At 47.4% G+C, this 24,824-nt stretch overlaps 1 protein-coding gene across 1 annotated transcript in view; it reads right to left on the bottom strand.

The window, feature by feature from the left end:
* Window positions 1–23,972, bottom strand: part of Gas7 (growth arrest specific 7) — a 210,202-nt gene extending 186,230 nt beyond the window's left edge. Inside the window, exon 1 of the mRNA XM_070026964.1 lies at window positions 23,385–23,972. Within this exon, the coding sequence (XP_069883065.1) occupies window positions 23,385–23,966 (582 nt within the window). The 5' untranslated portion in view covers window positions 23,967–23,972. The remainder of the gene's footprint in view (window positions 1–23,384) is intronic.
* Between the last annotated feature and the right edge of the window lie 852 nt (window positions 23,973–24,824).

Genomic DNA, 24,824 nt, shown 5'->3' with positions numbered 1-24,824 from the left:
CCTTGCCTTCCAGAAACTTCTACGTCTGCTGGGAAAACAGCATGCACAAGACCATAGCCACATGCCCAGAAAAGCACACACCTCCACCCCCCATTCCACCCCCACCACACACACACACACACACACACACACACACACACACACACACACACACACAAGGCTCTCCCCTGTCTCCCTTGGGTCTGTTCCCTTGGAGTCTAATTTTGCAAGTAACCAAAAATCTGGTTACCTCCTGGGCTGCAAAAAACTCGGAGTTCTCAGCAAACTCAAGTGTTTAGAGCCCAGCAGGACTAGATGGATGACACCCTGCTTTAATTACCAAGTCTGAATTTAGGCTCAGAGTAAGGAATCAGACCCCAGGACTTGGATTCCTACATTACTCACCCACAGTGTGTGTGAGGGACTCTAAGGGCCTTCGCCTGTGTTGGATTCTGGGGATCACACGAAAGAACAGATGGACCCACAGCCGTGACCTTGCAGAGTGCACAGGCTCATGACAACATCCTAGCAAACATAGTAAACACACAGAACATGAAGCCTGTCAGATAGGAAATGTTAGAGAGGAAATAAACGAGCGTAAAGCTGAGCATCAATGGCTCACACCATAGCTGCTTAGAAGGCTGAGATCTGAGGATCCTGGTTCAAAGGCAGCCCAGGCAAGAAAGCCTATGAGACACTTATCTCCAATTAATCCCCAGAAAACCAGAAGTGGTGCTGTGGCTCCAAGTGGTAGAGCACTGGCCTTGAGACAAAAAGCTCAGGGATAGTGCCCAGGTCCCGAGTTCAAGTCCCATGGTTCAAAAAGCCAAGGGTCTCAAACAAAGATACCACCAAGGTTGCTTTCTTCTAAGGCCTCTCCCTAGTGTGTGGAGGGCCTTCTTTAACCTGCCTCTGTCTCATATAGTCTTCCCTATCTAGATTTTATTTATTTTTTGCTTATCTATTTATGTGTAGTGTGTGCTCATAACAGGCCTCTGGCTCATATAGTCTTCCCAATCTGGATATTTATTTATTTATTTATTTATTTATTTATTTGTGGTGTGTGGTAACAGTGCTTGAACTCTGGGATTCATGCTTTCAATTGGCTTGTTTTCTGACAGCTAGTGTTCTACCACTTGAACCACACCTCCAGCCCAGATTTTTGCTACTTAGTTGGAGACAGAGTCTCATAGACCTTTCTGCCCAGGCTGTTTTGAATCACCATCCTCCAGGCCCCTGCATCCTGAGTAGCTAAAAGTGCAGGTGTGAGTCACCAACACCAATTTCTCTTTCTTCTAAGGACACCAGTTGTGTTAGATTAAGGCCCTGCCCTGTTGACTGTTTTGTAACTTACCTCCCTCAGGGTCTTGTCTCTAAGACAGTTACATCTTGGGGTCCTGAAGGCGAAGATGTCAACACATGGATCCGGAGGAGATAGAGCCTTTCATGAGCCTTGAGTTTTCCCTCACTCTGGACTGCCCCAGGAGCAACTTTCTGTGCCCGGTGTGTTTATCTGACCACTCACTGGCTTCCTGGAGGCTGCAAGCCTTACCTCTGCTGTACCAAGCTCCCAACAACATCAAGCTTTGGGGGAGGCACTTGAGCCATATCCAGGCCATAGTGCTTGAGCCAGAAGAGGGGGAAGGGCCTCCTCAGGAAAGCAGAGTGAGGAGAGCAGAGAAGCAGTGAGACCAGAGGGTGCTTGCACAGGGACACATAAGGAGTCTAATCAAAGAGCCCTTGGAAACGTGGATCAGGGGCAACCAGTGGCCATTGTAGGGGAACTGAGGAGGACACTGTTGACGTCCATGTCCAAGCTGCGGCATCTGGCTATGTAGAGAAACTGCTCACTCTCAGGGGGATGTCAGGGTCTTCGAATTGCTCCCTCTAGCCCCCTAAGATGGTGGTTGTAGCCTGGGGGTTCAAAGCTGTGATCCTAGCTACTTCGTAGGCTGAGATCTGAGGACCGGGGTTCGAAGACAGACAAGGCAGGAAAGGAAGGTCCATGAGATTCTCATCTCCAATTAACTACTAAAAAGCCAACAGTGAAGCTGAGGCTCATGTGATAGAGAGCCAGCCTTGATCAAAAAAGCTCAAGGGCAATGTCCAGGCTCTGCATCCAAGTCGCAGTAATAGCATGCACACACGCACGCGCACACACATACACACACACACATACACACAAAGATGGCTGTCGTCTCCCTCCAATCACATATAGGTGACTATGGTTATCAGTCATGTCAGCTGCTCGGGTGCACAGTAACCCTTTCCAATTTGCTTGCATCTCCCATCAGTCCTCATTTTCAAGAGACTTGTAGCTGTACCTAAGAATATGTATGTTCACACACACACACACACACACACACACACACACAGTCTTCACGATTTGCAGCGAAGCATAATTTACACCTTCGCCTGCTTCTCAGAGAAATCATTTCCCCAAGACTAATGATAAAGCACCCCAGCCACCCCCGCCTCCCCTGCTAAGTGAGTCAGAACTGCGCAGTGGTCCTGCCTGCAACCCACATGCTACCGTCATGCAGACGGGCAATGCTTAGTACAGGATTTCCAAACTGGGTCCCACAGAGCCTGAGGGGTCTTGGTGCTTGTGATGCAGGACCCTTGCCATGGTAGCCTGGAAGAAGTGGAATAAGGGGAATAAGGTTCACAAATGAACCCCAAGACTGGGAGAGGGAGGGCTTCAGTGTTGGTTCCCCTCTCCTTGTTCTCACTCCGGCTCTGTGTTTTAAGGCCAGGAGTCACTGTGTTTTAAGGCCAGGAGTCCAGTCACAGGCAAAGTGCAATGCCTTGGCCACACTCCAATACAATGGCAAGGCTCCCTACACCTGCAGGGAACGCCCAAAAAGGACTCCACATAGATGTATAAAGGAGCCTCACTTTGCTCCCTCACAGGCCATTTGACCCTGGGTGAACCTCACCCTGGGTGAGGCACAGGAAGTCATCTGAAAATATAAAGCCATGCCCATCACAGATTCTACAGGACCACAGAGGTGCAGAGCCTGGCTCAGACATGGCACATGCCCAACACAACCCCAGCTCACACACATCAGCAAGACCCATCCTCTGGCTAGGGGGCAAGCTGACCTTGGAGATACATTCTTCACCCCCTATTTTTTAACCACACTTGGAAGACAGCTATGCCTCTTGCCTTCAAAGAAGAGAGTCAGACACAGGGCGAGTTCAACTGTGCCACCAACCCAGTGAAGATGTCTCTGTTTCCTGATTAACAGAGGAAACTGAAGGAAACAGAAAAGCAGAGAGCTCATCTTCTTCAAGTGCCACACTGAAGGGTCAGAGGATGGGGTTGATAAAAGCTGATGGGAACTGGAGCAGAGACAGCTTCAAAGACCACAGCTGAAAAGCTGAAAGAGGAAATCATCATCCCCTTTTCTATGTCCCATCTTGACAACCTCCTGGAGTCTAGGACTCCCAGTGACAGACAGCATTTAGGAAAGCCTAGTGATTCAGTGCACACTTGTAATCTCAGCAGCTGGGAGCCCCGAAGAGAAGGTTGCCAATTCAAGGCTAGCTTGGGCTACATAGTGAGACCCTGCTTAAGCGAGAGATAAGAAAGAGATGGAGAGAAAGACAGAAATAGGAGAAGAGAGAAAGAGAAAAAGGCACTGTTTAATAGACAAAGGGAGGAAAGAGAGAGAGAGAGACAGACAGAGACAGAGAGAGACAGAAAGAGAGCATAAGAGAGAACTTACCCTTTTACTAAGTGTCAACCTTTCCAGGGGCAAGGAGATACTTAGGGCCTTTAGTTGCTAAAAAGAAAAAAAAATCTATGTTTACTAGCTGGTTTATCTGTCACCTGCTCCAAGATAAGATTCTCCTTAATTACTGGCCTGTTAAGATTCTAATCAGAGCGTCATCTTTATCCTGGGCAAGGAGACTCTGGATGAGAGGAGACTGCAGAGAGGAAGCTGTGGTTTAAGTTTATAGTCCAAACACACCTAGACAAATTTGAAGATTGACAGAAGGGGCCAGGATTTTCCTGGGCAAACATATCTTCAATGACCATGCAAGAATGAGACAGAAGTGACTGGGAATGACTAAGATTGAAAGTGAATTAAGGTGACAGTGGCCAGGAAGGAGAAAAGACAAGGTCATCATCAAAAATGATGACCCTGAGTTTCAGAGGGAACTCAAGAAAGCAGGTTTCTCTTTCTAAGAAAAAGCAAATAGTTAGATGGTATTCTGAGTAATGGATGGAAATAAGAAATAAGTGGAACATCTTTAGAACTAGAAAGAAAAAGAGAGAGAGAAAGAGAGAGAGAGAGAAGAGAAGAGAAGAGAAGAGAAGAGAAGAGAAGAGAAGAGAAGAGAAGAGAAGAGAAAAGAAAAGAAGAGAGGTGGCAGCTATCAGTCAAATAACAAATACCAGGCTTTCTGCAGAGCAGATCTATTAAAGGAGAAAACTCTAACAACCACTCTTGAATACCTATTATTTTCATTCAAAGATCTGGACACTGAGGCACAAGGTGAAGTACACAACATGATCAAAGTCCCATCTGCCCAGTGAGGAAACACTGAACACCCAAACTTGTCACCATCTCCCTACAGTGCCTCTTCTGTGTGGAAGGCTCTGATCCAAATCTGTGCTACTGGAAGGTGGTACAACTTTCAGGAGGCATGACCTAGTGGGAGGGAATTAGGTCATGGGAGTGGGGGTTGCTCTTAACAGGAATATTGTAAAACAGATGCTTTTCTTACTCTCTTTGCTTTTCAACCACCATAAGGTAAGCAGCCCTGGCTCCTCCACTGTGCTCTTCTTTTCCTTCCTTCCTTCCTGCCTGCCTTCCTGCCTTCCTTCCTTCCTTCCTTCCTTCCTTCCTTCCTTCCTTCCTTCCTTCCTTCCTTCCTTCCTTCCTTTTTTCCTTCCTTCCTTCCTCCCTCCCTCCCTTCCTCCCTCCCCTCTCTCTCTTTCTTTTTTTCATTTTTTGTCAACTGTGGGGCTTGAGTATAGGATCTTGGCCCTGTCCCTGAGCTCTTTTGCCCAAGGCTAACACTCTACTACTTTGAGCCGCAGCACCACCTCTGGTTTTTGAGTGGTTAAGACTTTTCTGCCTGGGCTAGCTTGATCTCAGCCTCCCGAGTAGCTAGGATTACAGGTGTGAGCCACTGGCACCTGGTTCACTGAGCACTTCTGTCACCGGATTAAAGTGACAGGGTCAAAGACCCTGAGGCAAAGTGAACCTCTCTCTTTATTAACCTGGGTTTTCAGGTGCTTTGTCATTGCAACAGAAAGCTAAGATAGCTCCCATTCTGAGAACAACCCAGCAATCAAACCCATCCCAAGGGAGACTGATTGCCTTAAGGCCTGTTTCTCTCTCCAGTAGGAAACTATAACATACTGCCTTTTATGGATCTGAAGCTATTCGCCCTACACAGGAGTGTTTTGTGGTGGGTCATGCATACTGTTCCCCAGTCAGTCTTGTGACACATGGTCCATGTGTAAGATGCCTAGATGGGAACAGATTCTATATGTGTCCCCTGCAAACATCATTATTAATTTTCAGCATGTGAAACCAAATAATTATCATGATGGCAAAGACAAAATCATATTCACTGGCACCACAGTCCAAGTGAATGGCTCTGATAGTTCTTTGTCTCACCAAGTCTCTATGCTAGGCCATAAGCAAAAGATAAGAGACCCAATCCTGGACCCCAGGAAACCCACTAACTGTGTGCTAGTGGCTCATGTCTGTAATCTTAGCTACTCAGAAGGCTAAGATGTGAGGATCAAGGTTTGAAGCCAGCTGGGCATGAAATTCTGTGAGACTCTTATCTCTAATTAATTACCCAAAAAGTGAGAAGTGGAGATGTGACTTCACCTGCCTTGAGCAAAAATGCTAAGGAGGAGTACCCTGACCCTGGGTTCGAGCCCCAGAACTTAGTAGTCATAGAAGTCATATAAGGGCTGTGATGTAGCTCAGTGGTAATGCTTGCCTAGCATGAAGAAGGCTCTGAGTTTATTCCCTAGCACTGAAAAAAATACTAGCATAGAAACAATATTCACCATGACCTAAAAAGGAGAAACAACCCAAATTCTATCTACTGGTCAGTAAATAAATTAAATATGGTATATCCACACATTGGAATATTATTTGGCCATAAAGAGGAATAAAGGGCTAATGTGTGCTTATCCATACTACCACATGGGCAAGGCTCAAGACCTTTCTGCTAAGTGAAAAGAGCCAGATACAAAAAGCCATACATTTTATGATTCCATTTACTCAAGTGAAATCTCCAGAGCAGCCATCTGAGGCTGGGGTTGGTTGGAAGAATGGAGAGAAGACCACTGATGGACACAGGTTGCTTTGAGGTGGGGGCAGGTGATTAAAATGAAAAACGTTCTACAATTAATCATGGCAACAGTTGCACAATCCATGAATGTTCTTTTTTAAACAAAAGTAAAGGGGTAAGCAGGGATGAGAGAGCATGCGGGGAGGGAGCTGCTTCAAGAACAAGATACTCAATGCCAGGATGTGGGTCAAGAGACACCAAGATCCTGGCCAAGAACTGGATGTCCCACATGGTTTTGATAAGACTGTGGAACAACAGGCCAGGAGCAGCCAGCCTGAGCCCAAAGGGCCTCATTGGTTTTACAGGTTGAGCTTTCTAATCTGAAAATCCAAAATCTGAAATGCTCCAACATTGAAAACTTTCTGAGTAAGCACAACACATCCTCATGTGACAAAGCTCAGGGAAACTACGGCCCTAAAATAGCCTTCATTCAAGAGGCCAAGATCTGAGATCACCACACCAAGCCAGCCCTCAGCAGGCAAATCCAAGAGACTCTTCTCTCTCATGAACCAGCAAAAGAAAAAAAAAAAAAAGAAGTGGAGGTGTGGTGAGAGGACTAAGTGAGAACAAGAAGTTGTGTGTTCAAACCCAACGAAAACACATACACACACACACACACACACACACACACACACACACACACACAAGATAAATATTTTAAAAAATAAATAAAATGAGCTTCAGATTCACATTTAGATCTGGGTCCCTTCTCCAAGATATGTGATTAGCAGAGCATGGTGGCTCTGTCTGGCTACTCAGGAGGCTAAGATCTGAGGATCACAGACCCAACATGCAAGTCCAGGAGACTCGTGTGTGTGTGTGTGTGTGTGTGTGTGTGTGTGTGTGTGTGTGTGTGTGTGTGTGTGTGTGTGTGTGTGTGTGTGTGTGTGTGTGTGTGTGTGTGTGTGTGTGTGTGTGTGTGTGTGTGTGTGTGTATCCTGGGGCTTGAACTCAGGTCCTGGATGCTGTCCCTGATCTCTTTTTTGCTTGTCTAGTGCTCTACCACTTAAGCCATAGGTCTACTTCTAGTGGTTAATTGGGGCTAAGAGTCTCATACACTTGCCTGCCCATGCTGGCTTCGAACTGCAATGTTCATATCTCAGCCTCTTGAGTAGTTAGGATTACAGACTCTTAACTCCAATTAACCACCAAAAAAGCTAGAAGTAGAGCTATGACTCAAGTGGTAAAGTGCCAGCCTTGAGCAGAAAAAAGGTAAAGGACAATGCCCAGGCCCTGAGTTCAAGCTCCAGTAACAGCACCAACAAAACAATAACAACAAAAACTCTTATCTCATATGCAAAACCCAAGACCACTCTAGACCCCAAACTTCTTGCATCAGGGTCATTAAACATTAATGGAAAGACAATGAAAAAAACCTGAAGGTCTTCAACAAGGGAGTTTGGTGATCAAACTGGCTAGAAAAATCACTGCAGCATCATGACAAAGAATAAACATCTAGAAATCTTTATAAACCAGGAACACCTCTGGACAGGGACCACAGCAGTAACTGGCAGTGGAAGAGAGGCCAAGCCTAGAACAGAGACCCAAGGGTGCCATCTAGGAACTGCGGGAGACATCAGCTCGGCGATATCATCTTCAACTTAGAGCCCTAAAACACTGCCCAAGATTCCATCTACTCCCTCCCCACACAGTGCTTTAAGAAATTGTTTTCAGGATGAGCAGGAGTGTGGCTAGGTTGGCAGAACAGAGGCATGCAAAAAGTTGTCTCATGCTGGAGGCCCTGGGGTCCATCCCCAGGACCGCCAGGTAATTGGGGAGAGGGGGTTCTCCACCTAGACTTTGCTCCAGAAACAGGCAAAAAAGATAGAGAGAAGAGAGAGAGAGAGAGAGAAAGAGAGAGAGAGAGAGAGAGAGAGAGAGAGAGAGAGAGAGAGAGAGAGAGAGAGAGAGAGAGAGAGAGAATATCTGTTAGCACATCTCTTGAACTTGACCTCTCCCAATAAAATCTTTATCTTCATTACAAGAGTCTCTTCCAGGACTGCCCAGGAAGCCAGGGACCCATCAACCCTGGTAAGAAGCAATTAAGTCTAACTATCCGAGCCCAATCATGAGACAATAGTTTCCAATAAACTAGCAAGGAACAGAAGGTTTGACCATTGTCAGTGGGACTCTTCTCCACACAAAACATATACTTTATAGGTATGCAACCCAAGACCTGTAGCAGCCCCTGGGAGCTTGTTAGAAACAGTCTCCCTGGGTATGATGGGTTTACAATCATAGTACTTGGCGGGGAGAGATCGGGGGATCTCAGTTCAATTTGAGGTTAGCCCCAGCATAAAAATCTGAGAGACTCCATCTCAACAAATGGCTAGGCTTGGTGGCACATGCCTCTTATCCCAGCTATAGAGGAAGCACAATAGCTAAGGCAGGGGTACGTATCTATCATCCCTAATAACGCAGGGAAGTGCAAGTAGGAGGATGAAATCCCAGACTGACCAGGGCATGACGTGAGTACTTGCCTCAAAAAGAACCAATGGAGCTGGGCATCATTGGCTCAGGTCTGTCATCCTAGTGACACAGGAGGCTGAGTTCTGAGACCAAGGTTCAAAGACAGCCCAGATAGAAAAGTCCATGAGACTCTTATCTCCAATTAACTGCTAAAAAGTGGAGCTGTGGCTCAAGTGGACTGAATTGAATTCAGGCCCTGAATCCAAGTCCCAGTACCAATGCATGCATGTACACAAAAGAGAGAGGGGGGAGTGAGAGAGATGGAGAGAGAGACAGAGAGACAGAGAGTCAGAGACAGAGAGGAAGGGAAGGGAAGGGAAGGGAGGGGAAGGGAGGGGAGGGGAGGGGAGGGGAGGGGAGGGGAGGGGAGGGGAGGGGAGGGGAGGGAAGGGAAGGGAAGGGAAGGGAAGGGAAGGGAAGGGAAGGGAAGGGAAGGGAAGGGAAGGGAAGGGAAGGGAAGGGAAGTGAGAAGGAAGAAAGGCTGGAGACATGGATCAAGTGGCAGATTGCCTAATTGGTAAGTCAGGCCTGGACTTCAAACCCATGACCACTAAGAAAGAAAAGCAAAGTTTCCTCATCCCCAATCTGCACTTCACAAGATGTTCAGAAGTGCCGTGTCCTGCCCACAGAGCTGTGTCTGGACTGTCTCACAGGATGTCCACACAGGGGCCCTGAGAGAGCCTCTCTCTTCCTTCAGTAGCAGAGCCCCCCACCCAAACCTGCCTCCAATCCACAGGCAGCTCCCAGCATGCAACTGGGTGCATAATTATCACATAAGAGAATGTAAACTCCCATTACAGGGTATGAACAAGGTCAGGGACACTCCTCTTCCCCTATGTTCTTCTAACCCTCATAGAAACCCTAAAAATGACTTAGAATACACTGCAATTTGCCTGGAGCCACACAGGCAGTGGGAGCTGAGTTGGATTCAGATGCCCACTGAGGATGGGCTGAGCAGCCAACATTATACATAGCAACAGGGCTCAGGATTGCAGCCCCATTTTAACCACACAAGTAAACCACATCCCACAGCACAGACCTCCTAAAACTCTGGGTACCAGACCAGATCATCCAGGCTCCTTCTACCTCTATGCTCTGCCTACTGAGTCAAGGCCCTGCGTCTGCTACCTCATACCACACATCACGCTGACTGCAAACCTTGCTACTGGCTCGACCACTTCCATAGCCAGGCTCCTGGCCCCCAGCCCAGTACAGCCTTCCTGAGTCCCACCCGACTCTGTGCTCAGGGACTGAGTAGACAAACGAACCCCAGACACTGGCCCTATGTATTTCTGTCCAAAGATTAAGTACACTCAGAAGCCTAATTCCTAAATCCGTGTTCTTTTCCATGAACTTGCATAGCCTTGTATAATCCATTTGAAGAAAAAAAAAGCAAAATTTAATATCCAATCTAAGTCCAGGATCAAATATGTCTTATTGACAAACTTAAAGAAGAAAACAAAAAACCTTAAGTACCAAATGTCTTGCAACCCCAGTTGTGGCCCAGAGATCACCAACAGCTGTTTCCCGTAAGAGTAAATTAGAAATGCAGGTCCTCAGTGTTGTGTGAGACAAAAAGTAGGATCAGGGGCATGGCTCAAGTGGTAGAGCACCTGCCTAGTATAGTCAAGATCTTGGATTTAATCATCAACCCCACAAAAAAGAAGATGGAAAATTGGGCATAGGTGGCTCATGCCTATAATCCTAGCTACTCAGGAGACTGAGAATTGAGGATGGCAATTGAAAGCCATCCTGGGCAGAGAAGTCCATGAGACGCTTTTCTCCAATTAACCACCAAAAAGCTGGAAGGGAGCTGTGGCTCAGAAGGTAGAGTGCCAGCCTTAAGCATAAAAGTGAGTGGACAGTTCAAGCCCTAGTGTACACACACACACACACACACACACACACACACACACACACACACACACACACACACACACAAGAAGGGGAAAAGGAAGGGAAGAATATAGTTACCAGGCAAGGTATTGGTGGCATTAATAATGTGGCTGTTTTGTAGGAGTCTTTAAGCTGTAAACTTTCACTCTAATCTTAGAAGACCTAGTTAGTTCCTGTGGCAGAACTACTATAGGGCAGAGACCCCTCCCAGGTAGTCACTGAAGTATGCTGTGCTGTATACTTGGACCTAAATAGTACCTCGTGAACAGGGAGGTACTTTTCCCTCAGACCCAGGCATCAACCCACACCTACAAAACTAGAATCTGCATTTTCTCAGGAGATACCTCCCACACCATGATTTGCATCCACATTAGTGTTGAAGTAATACTGACATTGTAGCCAAGTATCTGTACAGGTAGACTCTGATGTGCCCCAGGACCCAGATTCTTCTTAATAAAACCCAAGTCTAAGAACTGGCTTAGATTTTGCTGAATGTGTCCTCGATTATCAACTACTCAACATGGTTGTATTTTTCCCCCTCTAAGCACAATGAATGCTGGTAGCTATTTATCAATAAAACACTTGCTAACTGAGAACAGTAGACTTGAACTAAATTTAAAGTTGAGGTTTCATATTTCGATGCCTAAATTATATTACAAATCAAAAACAAATGGCTCAATGACTCTCTTCCCTGAACCATTGCTAAAAGAAGGATCCATTCTCATGATTAAATAAAGGACAAGGATTCATTTTGCAGGTCTTTTTTAAAATAACATCTCTAAAGAACTTTTACAACTTAATTATTTTTCTTGTTCATTAATCTTGGAATTCTCTGTGCATCTGACAAGCTAATGAGAAGGAAGGAGGAAGGATGGTATCTGAGAAGAGTTAAATGTTTGGAGTTTTTTCATATGAACTAGTATGAACTTGAGGTCTCTTGAAAGGGGTCCTCCTGAAAGGGAACATCCTCCAAGGCCTCCCCTAAAGAAAACTTGAACTTGGCTGTGTTGTTGTCTTGTGGAAAGCATGGTATACAGTCAGTGCTCAAATGTTAAACACATACACATGCATACATACACATACAAAGAGAGAACAATCACTGGGAATCTGAGATCCTGAAATAGCCATATTTGTTTAAACAGTATAGACCAAGTATCTACTAGTATGTCAATGCACTCTTGGATTGCTGTGGAAGGAAGGAGCTGTAGGGGCAATGGCAACTTTCTTTCTGCTCCATGAAGGTCTGTTGAGTCTATAAAGCAAGCTGTAATGGGTAGCTTATCCAGAAAAAAAGACATACACAATTATTGACATAGAAGTACATGAGAGTCAGACTCAAAAAGACCAGATGGTTATAGTTTTAATAGCTTCTTCCCAGGGAGCAATGAAAGTTGTAGCTGTTCATAGTATTAAAGGAAGAAAGATGGGAGGGTACTTAAACTCAGGGCTTGGGTACTCTCCCTTAGGTGTTGGCTGGTGCTCTACCAGTTGAGCCACTGTTCTGCTTTACGCTTTCTCCTTGTAAATTGGAGATAAAAGATAACAGCCCAGGCTGGTTTTGAACCACAATTCTCAGATCTCAGCCACCTGTGTAGCTAGGATTACAGGCATGAGCCACCAGTGCTCTGCTAGGAAGAGAGATTTTGAGAGGTCATAAATGGGCCAATAGACAATAGCTTGGATATCAACGACAGTCTGTCTTCCTGTGAACTAATCTGCAGTCTTGCCCTTTTAGCTAGATAGGAAAGCATCAGAGAAAACCCTTTCCTGAGCTTCAGAAAAAAAACCAGATGAGATGAAAGGTGGGGAGAAAGGGATCAGAGAGACCTTGGTTCTATCTTGGAGAGTCATTTTCTTAGCCCACCAAAGCCTACTTGAAAGAATAATAGGCATCACTATGGATCAGCAGAGCTCAGGGTATCTCCTGAGGTCCACATGGTAGTCTGATTCCTTGCAGCATCTACAGAGCCTGACAGCTTGTCAGACATACAGAGCCTCTGGCTCTATCACAGGGTCACTGAATCAGAACCTACAGCCCACAGGATCCTGTGAGAAGTTCTTTTCTAGAAGCACTGGGTCCTGTCTGAGAAGCACCACTCTGAATGCAACTGGGAAGCACTGAATCCTGAGTGGCCAGGAGCACAGTAGTTATCAAGGCAATCTACACCAAGACGCAAGCTTGCTCATTTTCTCCATCCAGGCAGATGAAGAACTGCATCCCACCATGGTCTTGAAGTGAAGTATGCCTGTGCTTTAGACAATGAAATAGTAGATCAAATTATGTGCCACCCTTAGGCAAAAGCTTTTAAAGCAATGTGCAATTTAACACAACTCTGCAGTAAGATTCCAAGAGCGGTTACTCTATAACCCTGGGTCCTGAGGTTGTGTAGCCTCAAACTAACTCTGATCAGACACAGCAGGAGCAAGAAGCAAACCTATCTTGTTTTAAGTCACTGAGATTGTTTTAGTAAGGCAACTTCTTTTAACCCATCCTGACTGATAAGATTGTCTCTGCCCCTAATGTGACTGACTGTGTTTGGAACATTGCTGTTACTCTTCCCTGGGAAGTGACCAAACCTATCATTATTTGAAGGGAGGACCTCTCTTGAATCTGATCAACCCTTTCTAACTCAAGCCCTATCACTCAAATTTCACTCCATCATCTTTTTCTTTTTCCTTGTTTTCTCCTCTCTCCTTCCTCGAATTTCACACATTTATGCTGTTATCTGAATGTGCCATATGCTTTTTGGTAAGCTGCCTTAAGTCCTTTGTACGACAAGGTGACAGACAGTCACACCACAGACACACCAGACTTGGTTTCAGAGGAATACTGGCATTTTTTTTTATGTCCTACCCCAACCCCCAAATAACAAAAACCTGTTGTTAACTTGGGATATTTCAAATAGAGTGGCCTGGGACCACAGTGTAGTCTTTCAACCTGTACTTAGGGAATGCGCTGTACACATAGTCCTGTTCTTAAAAAGCAGTTTACTCACAACAAAACACCAACTATTTATCTTCACCATAAGAAGTTTAAACGATGCCAATTTCTTGAGAATCGGCAGCATCATTGGCAGCATTTTTAGTTTTGAAATTCAGCTTCAATTTAGTTGTGTTGTATGGTGTGTGTGCGCATGTGCGCACACCTAGATTTGTGTTGAGCACAAATCTAAAGCCTGATTTTAACCAGTTCCCCCAGGTGGATATTTAGGATGTAGCCAATCTCTACCCTCAAGGGACATGAGGAGGCCTAGCAGAGGCCTCCTAAATGGAAATTTCTAGAAATGCAACTGTGAGGCTATGTGTGTTGTTCATGCTTTTAAATACCATGCTTTTAAATTTTAAATTTTAAATACCATGCTTTTAAATTTTCCTGTTGCCTGGAAATACACATTTTGTACATTATATTGTGTTGTTGTTGTTGTCAGTTGTGGGGCTTGAACTCAGTGCCTGGGCACTGTCTCTCAACTTCTTCACTTAAGTCTAGGGCTCTACCACTTTGAGCCATAGTGTCACTTCCAAAATACACACTTTCTAAAATGATTTTGATATTATTTTTAAGAGTTTTTGGTCTCTCAATACTAGGTAGGTGCTCTACCACTTCAGTCATGTCTCCATCCCCTTTTTCTACTGGTTATTTTTGAGGTAGGGTCTCACTTTTTCCCTGAGCTGGACTGGACTATGTTCCTCCTATTTACATTTCTCTGTGTGTATCTCTGGGGATGACAGGTGTGTGCCATTTTTTTCTAAGCCATTGGGTTACTACTGTAGCTGAGATAAAAGGTGCATGCCACTATGCCCAGACAATAATTGAGATAGAGTTTCAAGAAATAATTTATACTGAGCTGACCTTGAACTGCCCCTCATGTCCACCTCCCCAGTAGCTAGGGCTACAGGTCTGAACCACCACATCTGAGTAAAGACATCTTTTCATAAAAAATTAACAACAACAACAACAGCAAAAAACAACCTTGGGTGTCACTGGAGCTTGAAATCAGCACCTCATGTCTGCCTCATTTACAATCGTTTGATTACTAGTGAGATGGATTTTTGTAAGTGACTTTGTATGTCTTCTATTATAAGGTTTTTGCCTAACTGCTTTGCCTTTTCACATACCAATGTATTATTGTTGTCTTTCATGATATAAATACATAAATAAATAACAAGCTGGGCCCTGGTGGCTCACGCTTGTAATCCTAGCTACTCAGGCATCTAACGATTATAGTTCAAATTCATTCCAGGCAGGAAAAGTACATGGAACTCTTATCTCCTATTAACCAGCAAGAATCTAGAAGTAAAAGTGTGGCTCAAATGGCAAAGCATCAGCCTTGAGTATAAAAGCGAAAGGATAGCACACAGGCCTTGAATTCAAATCACATTACTTTCTCTCTCTCTCTCTCTCTCTCTCTCTCACACACACACACACACACACACACACACACACACACACACACACACACACACACACACACACACACATACATATACACACATCAGAAAACTTCATGGCACATAAGGAAGATAACAAGTTCAAATATAAATTCCAATAAACAATATATTTATTTATTTGTTTATTGGCACTGGATCAAACCCAGGGCCTCAAACATGATAGACAAGTGCCATACCAGTATGCTACCCTTTCATATTGAGAGTCATTGGGGATTAAACTCAGGGCTTCGTACATTTTAGGCAGGTACTCTACCTTTGTGAGGCCTCCCGTATCCATCTTTCTTTCTTTCTTTCTTTCTTTCTTTCTTTCTTTCTTTCTTTCTTTCTTTCTTTCTTTCTTTCTTCCTTCCTTCCTTCCTTCCTTCCTTCCTTCCTTCCTTCTTTCTTTCTTTCTTTCCTTCTTTCTTTTTGTCGGTTATGGAGCCTGAGCTCTGGGACTGGGTGCTGTCCCTCAGCTCTTCGGCTCAAGGCTAGTGCTCTACCACTTGAGCCACAGTGCCACTTCCGGCTTTTTCTGCTTATGTGGTGCTGAGGAATCAAACCCAGAGCCTCATGCATGCAAGGCAAGCTCTCTACCACTGGGCCACCTTCCCAGCCTCTATTATTTCTTTTGTAAGGAGAAAAGCTCTTCCAGGCTTCTGTGTCTCAATCCTATAATCCTATAATCCTATAATGCCTATAATCCTAGCTACTCAGGAGACTGAGATCTGAGGGAGGTGGTACAAAGCCAGGGCAGGAAAGTTTGTAAGACTCTTATCTCCAATGAGCCACCAGAAAAGAAGTAGTGCTGTGGCTCAAAGTGGTAGAGTACTAGCCTTCCAGGCCCTGAGTTCAAGCACCACAACTGACGAGAGAGAGAGAGAGAGAGAGAGAGAGAGAGAGAGAGAGAGAGAGAGAGAGAGAGAGAGAGAGAGAGAGAGAGAGGAAGAGAAGCTCTGGTTCATAGTTTTGAAAATCCCAGTGCATGGTGGGGCAGACCTGTTGCTTTAGGCAACAGCATCGGATAGCCCCTCGTGTGGGAGTATGTGGCAGAGCAAAACCATTCACTTCAGAATGGGAAGGTGAAAAGGAGAGTGAACAAAGTCCCATACTCCCCTTCAAGTACATAACCCAATGACCTGAAGACCTCTCACTAGGCTCCACTTATTTCACTCCTTCTTGGTAGCACCATGCTGGGGCCCACTCTCTAATGTGTGGGCCTTTGGAGGACACTTAAGACCCAAATAAAGTTTTGTCAGAACACAAGTACACACATGGGTCTGTGGCTTGTCTATGGAGGCTTCACCTCCAGCAGCAGACCGAGTTGCTGTGGCAGAGCTCCCTCAGGGTGCTCTTCCCACTTCTCCCTGTCTCTGGCACACTACAGATCACAGGCAGGCAGCGTTGGCTCAAGCTTCCCTCTTGACTGGCAATGCCTAAAATGTTTCCTGTCCTTTTCCAGAAAAGGTTTACAAACCCAAGTACAGAGGTGAAAACTCTGAAAGAAAAATTAAAAAAGGCTTCTAAGTGACCATGGGCAGTGCTTGCTAACCTGGTGAACAGGGGAGGAGGGGAGACAGTGGAAATATCAGGGGACTTGACAGACAGATGGTGGTGACATCCACTAAGGTTTGGAGGGTGGAGGAACCAGAGATTGAAGAGAGATCTGAGATTATGAGCTTAGTTTTGATGTGTGAATATGAGTATCTGGAAGTTCAATCTGGATTTCAATTTGTAGCTGGAAAAAAGTAGAGATACAGTGAACCAGGAAGTTACATTAACAGAACAAATTTTTACCTGGAGATAGAGAGAGGACATGTAAAAGATGATCAAGGATGCTGGGCACTGGTGTCTCACATCTGGAATCCTAGCGATTCAGGAGGCCGAGACCCTCAGATCTCAGAAGCCAGCCTCGGTAGGAATGTCTATGAGACTCTTATCTCCGACTGACAGACAAAAATATGGAAGTGGAGGTGTGTCTCAAGTGTTAAAGTGCCAGACTTGGGCTGGGAAGGTAGCTCAGTGGTAGAGTGCTTGCCTTGCATGCATGAGGCCTTGGGTTCGATTCCTCAGTACCACATGAGCAAAAAGAAAAAAGCCGGAAGTGGCGCTATGGCTCAAGTGGTAGAGCGCTAGCCTTGAGCTGAAGAGCTGAGGGACAGCACCCAGGCCCAGAGTTCAGGCCCCACGACCAGACCCCCCCCCAAAAAATAAATAAATAAAGTGCCAGACTTGAGTGGAAAATCTGAATGAGAATACAAGGTCCTAGAGTTCAAACCCAGTGCCAGCACAAAAATAAATGTGAGCCAGCTGCCAGTAGCTCACGTTTGTAATCCTAGCTACTTAGGAAACTATGATCTGAGGGAGCCAGCCAGGGCAGAGAAGTACATGAGACTTATTTCCAATGAACCAGCAAAAGAGTAGAAAATATAGGCCTGGCTAAAGTGGTAAAGTGTCAGCCTTGAGCCCATTGAGAGCACAAGGCCTTGAGTTCAAGTTCCAATACCAACACACAAAAATAAAAAAAAGTGATAGAAGGAAGCGGATCTTCTCACTGTCTAATGTGAGGGTGTGACTCAGTGATAAGTTTTATTGAGGTCCTGGGTTTGATCCCCAGTATGAAAAAAAAAGAGAAAGACATAATTTATACACTGTTACAGCTAACCCTTCTCCATATCACATTCCTATGCTCTGATTTGCAAAAGCAAAAGCCAGACACACTTGTTAGGTACCATTTCTACTCCTCCAGAGGTATAAATACTACCCCAGAAGTCTCTATTACAAGGAGAAAACAATCCACTAATTTCTTAATTAAGCACAGGAAGATCAGTCTAACATTCTGTTAGAAAAGTTGCCTTGCTACTGTGAGTAATAAGGAAGCAAGCTGCTAGAGCAATGTCTCCTGGTGGCCTGGTAATAGTCAGAACTTACATACACACAAGACCTCCTGGTTTGCCAAACATTTATTTCCTTTCATCAGCCAAGTGGGAACCGGATTTGTGTTCACAGGTAGAATCCACTAAGCCATCAGACACTAACTGGGCTTTTCCAGGCTTAGAAGAATACAAGAAGGTCGGCATCTTGTTCATGTTTCTAGGTGGAAATAGATGTGAGGGTTTCATATGGTGATGAATAGATGTCAGGGATTCCTGGGGCTTTGTTGCTAAGGGAACTTTTGTGAAGATGCCACAGGATTTCCCACAGAATCCCAGAAGCCCTGCTCACCGCTTTAAAGTTCCAGACAGTGGACACTTGACCAGACCACAATGTAGAGATGGGGGTGGCTTCTGCTAGACAGATACAGACCAAGCAGTGGCCAGTAGTAGATTTTCAAACCTTAGGGTAGGTTGACTTTGTGAAGATGACAATTTCAGTTCCAATTACAGATCATGGTTGTCACCAGCCCTAATGACACCTTTGTGTGAACAGAGTCAATGACCACCTGAAAAATCTTGGAATGAAGGTCAAGGTCACACACAATTTTGTTATTTTCATGCTATGGGGGAAATGGCCCTATATTAACATCAATTTGTATGTCTTAGCAAGCAAGTATCAGGCAGACAGAGATTCATGCCAACCAAAAATGCTATTTTCAAAATGCTGGACCGTTGAGACAATCCAGTAATGGGCAAACCCAGGCTCTGCTTTATAGCCGAGCAAATCTTTGAAAAAGAAAACAGAAAACAAGCTGGCCTCAAACTCAGTCTCCTGAATACTGGGATTATAGCCATATACATATACCACCATTCCTGGCTTTGGGTTCAGGCAGATATGATTTCAGATTCTAGCTGCATTATATATCATAAATGTCTAGAAATAAACTTGTGGAGTCGGGTGAGGAGAAACTCACCAAGGATTGCAGTAGAGCATCTCCAAGCCAAAAGACCAAGTCTCTGACATTGTCCCTTCTTCTAGAGGCTCCCTCTCTCATTAGTCCCACTTGGTACTGCTGCCTCCCCTTGAATAGATCATCTGACCCATATGCATCCTCCCTAAGCTCTTGAGGATAGGAGGTTATGGTATATGGATTTTAAGTTTTCTAGAAAGATCCATAAAGATTCAACAATGACCCTAAAAAGTCACCATGACCCACTGTGAAGCATGCTTCTACCTCTTTCCATACCTGTGTCCACCTCTTTCTACATTGCCTTCACACCGGTCCCGTGACATACCTCACCAACAGAACATAGCAGAGTTGATGAGCCAGGCCTGAGCTAGAGCTTTAACGAGGCCTGGATTATCTATGCCTATTATTTATGCTTTTGTGTTCTTGGAAGCCAGCCACCAACTGTTAGAATTCTTACTCCCTCACTGAAGAGAAAGTTCTCCATAGAAAGACCCTGGAAGAGGAGCTACCAACGAGGAGAGAGGCCACCAAGACACCAAGCCACAACACATGGCAGCCAGATATCATGGCTTCTAAAACTGTGTCCAGTTAAAGGTCTGTTGGGGGGGGGGAGGAAGGGGGTGTGTATTCCAATATTATTGCCCCTTCCAAAATGATTTTCCCCAAAGCTCTCCAGGTGCTTTGGAAGATGTCCTACAGCATTCAGAGGTAGGTCCCTCGTTTATCCTCTCCAGTCAAAATGTAGGCTACATGGGATTCCTGAAGCCATTAAGGACCTCCAGCCAGCAGGCCTGACCAGTACTTCAACCGCTTTTCATACATGTCTGACTCTCCAAGTCTTCCCTGAATAGAGATCCAACCTCCCTCATCTAACTACCTATCCCAGGAGCTGTGTATCCCAGAAAGCTAGTGGAAATCTTCTCCCATGTGGGGGCCCCGTGCCTATGGAGATGATCTAGGGCCTGGCTTAGTTAGAGCTGATAGAACATGAGCCAGAATATCTGTCTGGCCTCAGGTTTTCACTAACTCACTCCTCTAACCTGTCTTTCAAAGGATGATAGGAGAGTTCTCTACTCTTTCTACTTCTTTCAGGCTGAAGATACCATCCAGAAAGATTTTTTTCTAGCTCCTTTTATCTAAGGGCCTGAATGTCCTATAGTCAAATGTGGGGCTTGTCTGTTAGGCTTTGTTATAGTTTAGATCTTATGTTTCTTTAAAGACTTACACTACAGGTTCAGTCGACAGCCTAGAGATACTAATGGGAAATGGTAGAATTTTAGGAGGTAGGGTGGGGTGTATGAGAGAAAGTTAGATCATTGAGAGCAAGGCTCTTGAAGGGGACATGGGAATTCTGGTTCCTTCTGTTTCCTGGCCACTATGGGATGTGAAGTTTTGTTCCACACATTGTCTTCCTGATCAACCTTATCATAGGTCCTAAAGCAACAAGGCCAAGTAAGCATGGATTGGAGCCTCTGAAACAAATGAGCCAAAATACACCTCTCTTCTTTATAAGCTGTTTAATCTCAGGCTTTTTGTCAGAGGGATAGAAAGTTGGTTTCCCTTGAAGGACTGTGTCATACCCTGAGTAGCCCAGACCCCTGAGGCCAGAGTCCTTACGCCTCTCAGGGTACTGCACATTTCTCTACTTGAGCTGAGGTTTTCCTGGAGTCTGTCCACGGAAAGCCAGGTGTGGGCTACAATTTCTGACCATCCTAACTAAATAGATCTCCCTGATAATCAGGACTTCCACCATGATGGGCTCCTCTGGGGAAGAAAGGAGTACATGGCTGGCTACAAGGGTAGAACTGGAAGTTTCTTTCAGAGTCATCTCTAACTCTCCACCACAGCCCATGCTTCTGACAAAGTCTCTCTTCCCCTTTCTCATCTGAACAGCATCCTTGGGCATGGCCATTTTGCTCAAACTGTTCTCAGTGTCTCACACTGCTCCACAAGACAAACATCCCTGCCATCCCTCTTTCCATCAAAGGGTGAAAAATAAACTGGGTGCATGTTGGAGGAGTCATTCTCCAGGTGCATCTACCAGGATATACAGGGAGGGAAGCCGGGGGGGGGGGAGGCGGTCCTTATTACCCCAGTAGAAACCCTGGCTTTATTAATGCTCCAGTACTGATGGGCCTTTTTTCTGCTCTCCTGGCTTCAAGAGCCCCTGTTGGGAACCTCGAGTCTCAGGATTTTATGTGTTTGGCTGCTCTACCCACTGGATGCTTTCTTGGGAGCTCTGCTTTTTCCAACTCTTTAACCCCTCTCTCCTACTGACTAACACAGGCCTCATCCCTTTTCTGGGAGTAGCTGGTTCCACACCCTGTGTAGCCAGGGCCTTGTGGTCCACGTTCCTCTGCTTGGGACAAGATTTTCCTGGAACAATTTGCTCATCTATAAAAATAGGAGTGGCAGCACCCTGCACAGAGATGACAAGAAAACTGATAATGATGCACACACCACACCTGGAGCCTAATAGATGCTCAACCAATTGGAGGAGCCTTTCTATAGCACTTATGGGCACTGTGTGGCAAGTCTTGAAGGTCCTGAAGCACCAGAGACTTCCTGAGTATATATGAGCCGGGGAATGTGACTGGCACACCCAGGACTCCCAGATCCTAGTTCTGTTTTGTCCCTGGGGCCTGGTACATCCTCCCTTCCTTTCTCCAAGAAGAACAAAAACAAAAATAAAAACAAACACACAGAAGACAAACCAGCGCCACTTTGACTTTACTAACACCCATTCAGCCTCAAAGCAGCTGGCTGGGGTCCCAGCCAGGAGCCCTCCTTACCCTACAGATATCCACCAACCCCATTTCCACATTTAGGATTTCCTGGAGAAACAAAGCCACCAGAACTCTCAAGATAAGTGTTTCTCCCGGGGCTTTGGAGCTAGAATCTTCCAGTAAGAAGGAGGCTACTTGCTTTCTTTTACACCTGTCTCAGAGGAAAGGGACTGAGAAAAGCCAAAGAACACTCCTGAGCTTCTCCTACAGCTACAGCTGTTCAAAACATAGAACTGAGAGTTCCCAGAAGAGACTCAGCTAAAAGCCCATAGAAGCTCATTTCCACCTTTCCAAGACACCCCCTAGATTTTACTCCCAAGCTGTCTGTCCATCCACTTGGGAAGGAGATGTGGGAAACATCACCACTCCTAGAAGGCTACTCACTATTTGAAATTCATCCACAGATATTAAATATCTAGAGATAGAAAGTATATAATTTATAGATTACCAAGTGAATCTGTAGATATATCCATAGATATCATACATATGCATCCATGCATATGGATATAGTCACAAGACACTTCTCAGGCAAATATTCCAAAACCTTCTCACCCCCAACTCCCTTTCCTCCCCTTTACCTCTTCCACCAAGAGTCACATTCAATATTTGCTACTTTGTTCTTTGTGAAATAGGTCTGGGTGAAGACATAAACACAATCTCCCATGATCTAGTCAGGCTGCAGCGGTATATTTAAGAATATTTACAGAAAATCGGGAATAACTTTTAATGCAGTCTTTGCAACAATGCTGGGGTCAGCCAGCTTTCGGTGTCAGCTGTAGAAGAACCACCACCACCCCCTACACACAGACAAAGGACTTTAGAAACTTCGGATCTCACTCAGCCTGTGACCATGAGCTCAGCGATTAGAGGACACCAAGGCCTTGCGATTGTCACCCAGACAATCAACAGCCAGCTGACTTGGCTCACCAGGTCCTGTGCAGCCTTGGGGCCCCGCCTGAGACCCAAGAATGAGCTACTTTCAGGCTGGGATTGGAAGCCCCGGGTAAGGGGACAGCGCTGGCTGCGGGTTGCCTGTATCTCCGGGTCATGATCTTCGCTGGTGGAGCCAGGGATGGCCACCGGTGATGCGGATGACCGGCAGGTGGGCGCGCCCCCCACCCCACCCCGCCAGCGAAGGCCAGGCAGCCTGACCCCGGACAGCAGACCGACCATCAGCCACCAGGCTCCGATTGGAGCCGCGGGGACTTGGGGGGGGGGCGGGTGGCACCTCCTGGACCCCCAAGACTACACTGCCAGACTCACGCAAGCCTTTGGCGACTCCTGTCTCTGCCCGCAGCGCTCCTGCCCGCTCGCTCCACAACTCCAGGCAACAAGTTCTCGCGCCCCCCGTGCAGCCGCGGGGGGCCGGGCGAGGCGCGCACTCGGGCGGCCGGTGTCCCCCACATCTTCCAGGGGGATCGGTGGGGGGGGGGGGCTCCCGTTGCCTTCGCCTCCCCCTTGAACGGAAAGATCGCAGGGCAGAGGCCGCTCCCCGGGGCCAGGGCCGGGGACGGGGAGGGACAGCATCTCCAGCACGGGCAACAGGTCTGCGGGCGCGCGCGAGACCTCAGCCCGGGTCTCCCCGCCCCGGCCCACCTCCCCCCCGACCCCGCAAACCCCGCGTCCCGGGCCCCCCTCCACCCCTTTACCTCCAGCAACTGCACGTAGCTGGCGGGGAACCAGCCGCGGAGCCCGTCCTCCTTCTCGCCTTCCCACCAGCCGCCGTCCGGGACCTGCAGCAGCGTGATGAGCTCCCCGGCCGCGAAGCGCAGCCCCTGGCTGTGCCGCTCCCCGGAGAAGGGGTACAGGGTCCGGCAGCGCGCCCCGGACATGGCCTCGGTGCCGGGGCTCACCGAGCAGCCTGCATGCCCGCCGAGCCCGCGCGGGCTGGGCCGGCGGCTCCGCGGGGTCCCAGGCGCCCGGCTCCCCCCTACCCCCCGGGCTCCCGCGCGCCGGGGAGCTTCGCAGGGGGTCCCCGGGCCGGCGGGAGGGGACGCACGACCGGCGCCGAGCGGGGGACTCGCGCGCGGGCCGGGCAGCGCGGGCGGGCGACGCCCCCGGGCCGGCGGGGGGCGGGGCCCAGGGCTAGGAGACCTGGCGGGGTGGGGGTGGGGGGGGTCGCGGGTTCCCGAGACAACTTCCCGGGGACGCGGAGCGCGGGCGGCGGCCGCGGAGATCGGCCCTGGCGCGTAGACGGGCGCCGCTCCCCGGGGAGGCGGGACCCAGAGCATCCGCCTTTGGCCGGCGGAGCTCCGCGGACGGCAAGCGAGGGGGCCGGGCCGGGGCCGGTCCTAGGCGACGGGGGGCGGGCCGGGGGCGGGCCGGGACTGCCACGCCTGCCAAGGGCTGGGAGCGGGTAGAGGGGTTGGTGTGTGTGTGTGGGGGTCGTGCAGATCGTGTGCAGGGAGGTCGCGGGGGGGGGTGCGCTGCTCGGAGGCGGGTCCCCCCCTTGCCCGCGCAGGGGGTGGCAAAGCCCCTGGGTGGCGATCGCGTGGGCCCGGGTGGCCGGTGGCGGGAGGGCGTCGCCTCCTAGGTGTCAATGAGGGAATGTGTGCAGCTGTCATCCTAAAAGGCGAACCTGGGGCTGAACTTGACTCACCGGAAACTGAACAATGGGTGAATGACAGGTGGGAAGTCTGGAGCCTGAGCAGGGAAGCCCAGGGCAAAGCCAGTCACACCAGAGGGACCGGGTAGGAAAGGAAGGGGAGGAGAGGAGAGGGGAGGGGAAGATGGATTGGAGTCGTTGGTAGCATTGGGGTCAGGCCCAAGGGACTAAACAGGAAAGGTGAAAGGTGAAAGCAATCCTGTCTCCCCCCTCCACCACCCGCGTCCCCCCACTCCCTTTTATCTACAAAAGGAAGGCCCCTTCTGGGTTCAACTCTCCTGAAAATCTAGATGGACTGGCTGTGGAGCATACACTCATTCATTCAGTCAACAAACGGTAGGAGGCCACCATGCTCCCTGCCCAGGTACTACAAAGATAAGACTGAAAAAGTTGATCTCAGCTCTGTGCTGGTGGCTCCTGCCTGTAATGCTAGCTGCATCCGAGTCTGATATCTGAAGTCAGGAAAGTGTGTGAGACTCTTATC

The sequence above is a fragment of the Dipodomys merriami genome, unplaced genomic scaffold, assembly GCF_024711535.1.
Source record: "Dipodomys merriami isolate MVZ:Mamm:240054 unplaced genomic scaffold, mDipMer1.0.p SCAF_19, whole genome shotgun sequence".
NCBI classification, from domain to species: Eukaryota; Metazoa; Chordata; class Mammalia; order Rodentia; family Heteromyidae; genus Dipodomys; species Dipodomys merriami.
This window is presented reverse-complemented; position numbering and strand designations above follow the sequence as displayed.